Source organism: Hemibagrus wyckioides, linkage group LG03, assembly GCF_019097595.1.
Source record: "Hemibagrus wyckioides isolate EC202008001 linkage group LG03, SWU_Hwy_1.0, whole genome shotgun sequence".
NCBI lineage: Eukaryota > Metazoa > Chordata > Actinopteri > Siluriformes > Bagridae > Hemibagrus > Hemibagrus wyckioides.
The window spans coordinates 33,365,146-33,375,145 of NC_080712.1; the positions used below are offsets into that span (position 1 = coordinate 33,365,146).

Here is a 10,000-nt window from a genome sequence, read left to right on the forward strand (position 1 = left end):
GCGGGGTAATTACATGCACACAGTGAATCCATGGGCATGATGCCACATACCTGCACTTCACATTTCTGTGTGAGTGTGTGTGTGTATGTGTGTGTGTGTGTGTGTGTGTGTGTGAGTGAGAGACCCTCCAGCAGCTCATGCATTATTCATAAGGTCCGAAGCAGCATGTGGGCGGAGTTTGGGGCAATGTTGCCATGGTAATTAGCAAGTCCACACCATCTGTTTCTCACTTGGAGGATGTCCACAGACACACACACACACACACACACACACAGCAAATACATAACTTTTTCAGCATATGCTTCCAAATACACACACACACACACACACTATTATGTATATCTATATATATACATATATATATATATATATATATATATATATATATATATATAAACATACACACACCAAGCAAATACATAACTTTTTCAGCACATGCTTCCAAATACACACACACTATTATATAGATGTGTGTATATATATCATACACACACACACACATTAATGTAACTGAATTGAGTGTAATTTAGTTATTTCATCTGAAAGTTAAATAAACCTATTAAGAATGTTCATTTGAATAAACAAGCACTCGTCAGACAAGGCCCCATTTTAATTAGCCGCGGCCACGCACCCTAGCGAGGGGATGAGAGGATATAACATCACCAGAGGTGTGTTTTTATGAGAATGTCTCTGTGTCTGCATCCCAAACTGCTACTACTGCACTGAACAGTACTCAGAACCTGCATTGCTGTAATCTAACATTTCATCTCAGTCTCTACTGAACACACCCTTCATACCTCACTCCTGGAGTCTGACACATTGTGCACATGTATACGCCCCCTGTGGAGCCTCCTGTGGAAAGCATTTATATTCTGCTCTGGTTTACTGTAGGTTAATGCTCTGTGTCTTCTATAGCATTGGAAAAAACAATCCTTGCATGTGTGAATGTACACGCCCATTAGTACATTCTGATTCTGACTCTCATACTGATACAGTGATGTCATGATGTCACACTGCTACAGAGTGATGTCATGATGTCATACTGATACAGTGATGTCATGATGTCACACTGATACAGAGTGACGTCATGCTGTTAAAGAGATGTCATGATATCATACTGATACAGTGATGTCATGATGCCATACTGATACAGTGATGTCATACTGCTACAGAGTGATGTCATACTGCTACAGAGTGATGTCATGATGTCATACTGATACAGTGATGTCATGATGTCACACTGATACAGAGTGATGTCATGCTGCTAAAGAGATGTCATGATATCATACTGATACAGTGATGTCATGATGTCATACTGAAACAGTGATGTCATACTGATACAGTGATGTCATGATGTCATACTGCTACAGAGTGATGTCATACTGATTTGATATCATGATGCCATACTGCTACAGAGAGATGTCATGATGTCATACTGCCACAGAGTGATGTCATACTGATACAGAGTGATGTCCTACTGATACAGTGATGTCATGATATCATACTGATACAGTGATGTCATGATGTCATACTGATACAGTGATGTCATGATATCATACTGATACAGTGATGTCATGATGTCATACTGATACAGTGATGTCATACTGCTACAGAGTGATGTCATACTGCTACAGAGTGATGTCATGATGTCATACTGATACAGTGATGTCATGATGTCACACTGATACAGAGTGATGTCATGCTGCTAAAGAGATGTCATGATATCATACTGATACAGTGATGTCATGATGTCATACTGAAACAGTGATGTCATACTGATACAGTGATGTCATGATGTCATACTGCTACAGAGTGGTCATACTGCTACAGAGTGATGTCATACTGATTTGATATCATGATGCCATACTGCTACAGAGAGATGTCATGATGTCATACTGCCACAGAGTGATGTCATACTGATACAGAGTGATGTCCTACTGATACAGTGATGTCATGATGTCATACTACTACAGAGAGATGTCATGATGTCATACACATACAGAGAAATGTCATGATGTCATACTGCTACAGAGTGATGTCATGATGTCATACTGCTACAGAGTGATGTCATGATGTCATACTGCTAGAGTGATGTCATACTGCTACAGTGATGTCATATTGATACAGTGATGTCATGATGTTATACTGCCACAGAGTGATGTCATACTGCTACAGAGTGATGTCATACTGATACAGTGATGTCATGATGTCATACTACTACAGCGAGATGTCATGATGTCATACACATACAGAGAGATGTCATGATGTCATACTGATACAGTGATGTCATGATGTCATACTGCTATAGAGTGATGTCATACTGATACAGTGATGTCATGATGTCATACTGCTACAGAGTGATGTCATGATGTCATACTGCTACGGAGTGATGTCATGATGTCATACTGCTACAGTGATGTCATACTGATACAGTGATGTCATGATGTCATACTGCTACAGAGTGATGTCATACTGATGTGATGTCATGATTCCTTACTGCTACAGAGTGATGTCATACTGCTACAGTGATGTCATACTGATAAAATGATGTCATGATGTCATACTGCTAGAGTGATGTCATACTGATGTGATGTCATGATTCCATACTGCTACAGAGAGATGTCATGATGTCATACTGCCACAAAGTGATGTCATACTGCTACAGAGTGATGTCATACTGATACAGTGATGTCATGATGTCATACTACTACAGAGAGATGTCATGATGTCATACTGCTACAGAGTGATGTCATGATGTCATACTGATAGTGATGTCATGATGTCATACTGATACAGTGAGATGTCATACTGATACGGTGATGTCATGATATCATACTGCTACAGAGTGATGTCATACTGCTACAGAGTGATGTCATGATGTCATACTACTACAGAGTGATGTCATGATGTCATACTGCTACAGAGTGATGTCATGATGTTATACTGCTACAGAGTGATGTCATGATGTCATACTGCTACAGAGTGATGTCATGATGTCATACTGCTACAGAGTGATGCCATACTGCTACAGAGTGATGTCATGATGTCATACTGCTACAGAGTGATGTCATGATGTCATACTGCTACAGAGTGATGTCATGAAGCCATACTGACACAGATTGATGTCATGATGTCATACTGATACAGAGTGATGCCTTGATATCATACTAATACACTGTGATCTCATAATGTCATACTGATACAGAGTGATGTCATACTGATAAACTGTGATCTGATGATGTCATACTGATACAGTGTGATGTCATACTGATACAGTGTGATGTCATACTGCTATGTATTGATATACTGCTGTAATCCTTCTGCTTTGTAGTGATGTCATATTTCTACATAGTGATACCATTTGTGTGTGTGTGTGTGCGCGCGCGTGTCTGAGTATGTGTGTGTGTGTGTAATTCTCACCTGCTGGTGGTTTGATGAGTGGGGGTGGAATCAGGGGAACTATGATTGGCATGCCCCCTTGCTCCTTGGCAACTGTCGTCGAGGAAGAGGAGGAGGAGGCAGGGTTAGCAGGCGTCTCCGTGGCGACGCCGTTGCGTGATGTAGGAGTTGAAGAAGAGCTGTTGGCATGAGGAGGAGACGAGCTGCCCTCGGGCATCACCGCTTTTGGCAAGGAGTTTTCTAAAGAGAGAGAGAGTGAGAGAGAGAGAGAGAGAGAGAGAGAGAAGGGGGGCAGAGGGGAGAAAGCACTCTTGATATAAACACTCTCTCTCTTTCTCTCTCTCTCTCAAACACACACACACACACACACACGTCACACCAGCACCTTCCCAAAAAGGCCCAAAAATACATGACGGCAGATTTCCAAAAAGTCATCTGTCATGCTAACGTTGTCCTCCAGCTGACAGGGATTACGTCTAAATAAACGAGCTAATTAGCTCTGATTGTGTCTTTGCTAATCTCGCGTCTTGCAGCTTCATTCACTAACAATAGCCCAGCATCCTAATCTGGACGACGGCAGAATGTAATTAGGAGGAAGGTCCCGGGGCAGACGCAGAGCGTCCGTGAGACGCCGCTGATCGTGTCGCAACACGGCGCTCTTTAAACCCTGAGATCTGTTCTTTACGTGAAAATGGAGACAGAGGAGGAGATTAGCTGGAAGTTGGGCTAATGTGCTAGAGCACTAACGTAGAGGTAGGATGAGATTCTACACTGTGCTGCGAAGTTGTCGCAAGGTCCTTAGAGACTTCCAGCTCCTTGCTTTCGCTAGCAACTCGAGTGTAATTTTTGCTAATTGTACTCCTCCTGCTAGCAGGCGGGGGTGGGAGTAAGAACCGGAACATTCCGGTCATTTCACCTCGTTACTCGCGGTTTTAAAGTGATTCATGACGCTCGTTAATGATGTACGACGCTCACTGGATTTCTTTTAGATGCAAATTAAGGAAGGTTCCAGCAAAAGCGAGTGTTTATCCGTCATCAATCAGACGAGACATGTTGTGTGTCAAGAAGTTTACTGGCTAACAAATACGCGCCGGGAATGTGGAGCTAGCGCTTTCTCTGCACGGGAAAAACGTACGCCTTTAATATCCCAAATATACAAATCACCTGCTAATGTGTTCTTCCTGCCTCATCGAGAATGCTGACGGAATCCCAGATAAATGAAAAATATTTATAATTTATAAATATTTATTATATATAAAATCAGTCTTTACTCTGAATCACACCAGAAGAGGAGGGCCATTCTCTGAGATTTGTTTGTGATAAATTAATTATTTGTGTCCACATTTATTTATTGTTATTTATATATTATTTTATTGATTTATTTTTTATTTTTTAATGCTGATATTTAATGCTAATAAAATGATAATAAATGTTTAGACTTAGTTTTAAAAATAAAATCACTTTTTGAAAAAAAATTGAAAGTAATAAAAAAGTATATTTTAAAGCTAAATATATCTGCCATAAATAAATGAATAAATAAATAAATAAATAAATAAATGTAATAAAAAATGACGTTTATTCTCTAATGTATACTGTATAACCTTTTTGAGTCTTTGGTCAAACTGTTCATATTATTTGTGAAATAAACATTTTAAGAAAAATAAATAAATAAAACATGACAGTAAAATTGAAAAAAATTCCCAGGAGAAAAGTGGCGCTGCAGCCGGACACTGCGACAGGTTTCACATTTTAGATGTTTAGATCCTGTTTCTAAACTCGTCCACATGATCGTCCACACAACTTCACTCGGGGCCTTTCGCTCGGTTCTCACCTTTCAGGACGGAGATGTGCTGGCGGATTTCCCCGTCCGGATAATTACGGATCTCCAGATCGTCCGAGTCTCGCAGGTCCACTTTGTCGTACCCGTACCACCCGAGCAGCTCGTTCATCGTGTTCTCCGCAAAACTCTGAGACACAAAAAAGAACAGAGTGGAACAGATGATCACACACACACACACACACACATCTGCTCCTCACTCACTCGATCTCACGTCTGTAGAGATCTCAGGGTTGTCAGAGATCTCTGTTCTAAGGTCACATGGTTCCTGTTTCTACAGCTCTGTGTTCTCCAGACACCATTTTCCCAGGGTTCTCTGTTCTCTCTGTCTCAGACCTGATGTTCCTAGTGTTCTGTTCTCCAAGGTCTATATTCATGTTCACTGTACATTTCCTAGTCCTCATACAGCCAGGGTTCCACTAACTAAGGTTCTCTGTTCCCCATTCCTTATGTTTCCAAGGTTCTAAGGTTCCAGGGGCAGTTTTATGTTCATAGAGCTCCATGTTCCTCAGGTCTCATAGAACTGTTTTCAAGTTCTATGTTACATTCAAAGAGTTAGGCTCTGTCTGTCTGTCTGTCTATCTATCTATCTATCTATCTATCTATCTATCTATCTATCTATCTATCTATCTATCTATCTATCTATCTATCTATCTATCTATCTATCTGTCTGTCTGTCTGTCTGTCTGCCTGTCTGTCTGCCTGTCTGTCTGTCTGTCTGTCTCCATCGATTCTCCAGGTGCCATGGAGACCACCTGCTGTCAATCACATGTCTAACCTGGTGGTCAGTTTCTATAGCTGTCAATGAACAGAGCATGATGTTGAATTGTGGGAGTTTGTATGTATTACGACTCGAATGATCTCATCATCCGTCCCGCTTTAAGGATGACGTCTGTGTCCTGTACAAAGGAGACGACGCACGTCTGCAGGACAAGTGTGTGAAACTAAAAGCAAAGCTACACAGATCCATCAGGTGTCTCTACTGATGACGTGGTCCAACAATCTACAGCAGCTTTGTTACAATAACAAACTCAACACGACGGCTTGTGACTAATTGGCTAAACTGATATTAGCTATTAGCTAATTAAGAAAGGGCCTCTCGCAGGTTTCTCACCAAATGACTGCGCGTCTCCTTCAGACTCCATCAGGATCTTTATGACTGCTGCTCAGAGAAACGTGCCTTTCTGTCATAATACCAAACGCTGGTGCAGCTTTCCCAGCTCAGCCTCATTTCCCAGGAGTTATTACACACCCTGAAGCTGAAATAGAATATTACTACTGTGATGTGGAATTACGCAACAGGACAAGAAAAACTCCGAGTCGAGCTGAACCACAGCGAGACGATCCGATCGGGATCTAAATCACAGAGAAGGGTTCTCTCTCTCTCACCGTTTACATGACTCCACTAACTTTCATTGAAGACTTCCACATTTATTCTCTACCTCTCTCTCTTTCTCTCTCTCTCTCTCTCTCTCTAAAGACTTCCACATTCATTCTCTCTCTCTCTCTCTCTCTCTAAAGACTTCCACATTCATTCTCTCTCTCTCTCTCTCTCTCTCTCTACCTCCACCCCCATCCCTCTAACTGGATAAGAAAATCTGGAAATATAATAAAAATAAATATACAAGAAACAAAAAACAAAGAAACAAAAAAAGCAAAAATAAGTTAGAATAATATAATAATATAATTAATAATAATAATAATAATAATAATAATAATACATCTTTTTTGTACATCTTTGGTGTACACTGCACTGACACTTTACTCCCTGTTCAATTGGACATTTATATTTGCCTTATATATACATCTACATATATATTTATATATTTATCGTACATATGCACACTGTACATACTGTATTCATTTGCTACACCATTTCATAGTTGACCATTTTATCTACATATATGCATATACTGTGTACTGTGTACTATGTATATACTCTACACATATATTTATTTATATTGTTTTATTTTTCACATGTACTATATATATACTATATTGTACTGTATTATATTAGTGTATTATATTTTTGTTTCTATATTTGTTTTTTTTATATTTAGTTTTATAAAGCAGTTTTATATTTGTACACATTATACACTATATTACTATTTTTATTATTATTATTATTATTTTATTTTATTTTTCATTATTTATAATATTTACTGCTATATTGATACTACATATATTTGCATATGCATATCTGACACTTGACTTTCCAGTTATTTTCGTTTGTGACTTCTACCATTTAATTTTCCTTACTTTTCCCTATATATTCTTAACTATATCTCCTATTTTTCATGTCCACACTTTAAATTTTTATTTTTTACTCTTTCTTTTTTATGTAAGTCATAAAAAGCATTTCACTACATGTCATACTGTGTATGATTTCGTATGTGACCAATAAAATTTGAATTTGAATAATAATAATAATAATAATAAAAAGAAGAAGTAGGAATGTAACTAACACATCACTAAAAGCAAAAAAAGAAATAATAAATTCAAGCATATTTCCAAATGTTTTATTTTCTAATTTCTATTCCCCTTAAAAAAAAGAGAAATTGAAGGAAAATTAGATAGAAAATTATTATTAAATTATATTTTATTTTAACTTATATTAAATTATTTAGAGTTAAACGTCTAGAAAAACAATTAATCCTGATCAAATACGGGAAAGAAAAGTTCATAGCCAATGTTAGGAACAACAAAAATTTTTTGCAAAAATAAAACAAAAAACTTAAAAATATATATCATTAAAAATATAAAATACCAAAAATAAACATACAGAAAACAAAATATCGAAAATTAAATGATTTAAAAAACTAAATATATTATAAGAAAAATATTACTGAATGTAATAGTAATATATAATAAGCATAATAAAGTAATAACAAATAAATAAAAATAAAAGTAAAATGATCGAGTCATCTGGACGAAGTAAATAAATAAATAAATAAAATCCACATTTGATTTATGTATTTAAAGAAGAATATAATTGAAATCATTTTAGATTTTATGAAAGTGTAGAGTTTCTGTTTCTATGGCGATGCTGTTCCTGAGCTAAACACCGTGGTCTGAGGTGATCGCGCGAAGACGGAAGGCTGAAGGCGTGGAGCTTCTGTTACTTGTTAGCTACATTAGCCTCGTAGCTCCAGAGAAACAAACTTCACGCCAAACACGTCTCGGCCAATCGGAGCGGAAAATCGCTCTGGAAGTTCCTCTGAAAGCGAAAGTCCAGCCGATCTCACCATGACCAGACAAGGTGGCATGAAGGTCGCGACTGGATGCGCTAGCTGTGTAACCCGAGACGGTTTTTTGGTCAGTGTTTAAATCCCGGAGGAGGTTTTATTTTCCTGAACTTGTTACAGGCGAGACGTTTGAGTTAATCAGCAGGAGGTTACGCTGGATTTCATCACCCAGTTAGCGCTTGACGTTTAGCGCTAAACGACATTAGGATAAAACCCACAGGACACGCGAGAGCTTTAAATACTTCTCATATGATTGTAAAAATCCCCACCGCTCACGCTCTTCTCTCCTCCTCCCTCTCTCTCTCTCTCTCTCTCTCTCTCTCTCTCTCTCTCTCTCTCACTACCTCTAACCAAAGTATTACAGGTACATTTACAGCTATATCATGTCTTTCATATTCACTGTACAACATTCCCTAGTCCTCACACATCCAGGGTTTCCTAAGAACACTTCCTAAGGTTCTCTGTTCTCCATGCCTTATGTTTCCAAGGTTCTGAGGTTCCAGAGGCAGTTTTATGTTCATAGAGCTCCATGTTCCTCGGTTCTCATCTCCTCAGGGTTCTATGTCTCCAGACTACAGAGTTCTCAGGGTCTGATGTTCTCAGTGTTCTCTGTTCCTCAAGTCTCATGGTCCCAAGATCCCACGTTTTCAAGCTCTATGTTATATTCAAAGAGTTAGGCTCTATCTGTCTGTCTGTATGTCTGTCTATCTATCTATCTATCTATCTATCTGTCTGTCTGTCTGTCTGTCTGTCTGTCTGTCTGTCTGTCTGTCTGTCTGTCTGTCTGTCTGTCTGTCTGTCTGTCTGTCTGTCTGTCTGTCTGTCTGTCTATCTATCTATCTATCTATCTATCTATCTATCTATCTATCTATCTGTCTGTCTGTCTCTGTCTGTCTGTCTGTCTGTCTGTCTATCTATCTATCTATCTATCTATCTATCTATCTATCTATCTATCTATCTATCTGTCTGTCTGTCTATCTGTCTGTCTGTCTGTCTGTCTGTCTATCTATCTATCTATCTATCTATCTATCTATCTATCTATCTATCTGTCTGTCTGTCTGTCTGTCTATCTATCTATCTATCTATCTATCTATCTATCTATCTGTCTGTCTGTCTGTCTGTCTGTCTGTCTGTCTGTCTGTCTGTCTCTGTCTGTCTGTCTGTCTGTCTGTCTGTCTATCTATCTATCTATCTATCTATCTATCTATCTATCTATCTATCTGTCTGTCTCTGTCTGTCTGTCTGTCTGTCTGTCTGTCTGTCTATCTATCTATCTATCTATCTATCTATCTATCTGTCTGTCTGTCTCTGTCTGTCTGTCTGTCTGTCTGTCTGTCTATCTATCTATCTATCTATCTATCTATCTATCTATCTATCTATCTATCTGTCTGTCTGTCTGTCTGTCTGTCTGTCTATCTATCTATCTATCTATCTATCTATCTATCTATCTATCTATCTGTCTGTCTGTCTGTCTGTCTCTCTGTCTGCCTATCTATATATCTGTCTGTCTGCCTGTCTA

At 38.5% G+C, this 10,000-nt stretch overlaps 1 protein-coding gene across 4 annotated transcripts in view; it reads right to left on the bottom strand.

The window, feature by feature from the left end:
• sobpa (sine oculis binding protein homolog (Drosophila) a) overlaps positions 1–10,000 on the bottom strand; it is a 46,747-nt gene that overhangs the window by 24,787 nt on the left and 11,960 nt on the right. For all 4 annotated transcript variants that reach the window (XM_058385796.1, XM_058385799.1, XM_058385795.1 and 1 more), the window contains exons 2-3: positions 5,231–5,366; positions 3,421–3,639 (exon numbers count right to left, since the gene is read on the bottom strand). In XM_058385796.1, coding sequence (XP_058241779.1) covers positions 3,421–3,639; positions 5,231–5,366 — 355 coding nt within the window. The remainder of the gene's footprint in view (positions 1–3,420; positions 3,640–5,230; positions 5,367–10,000) is intronic.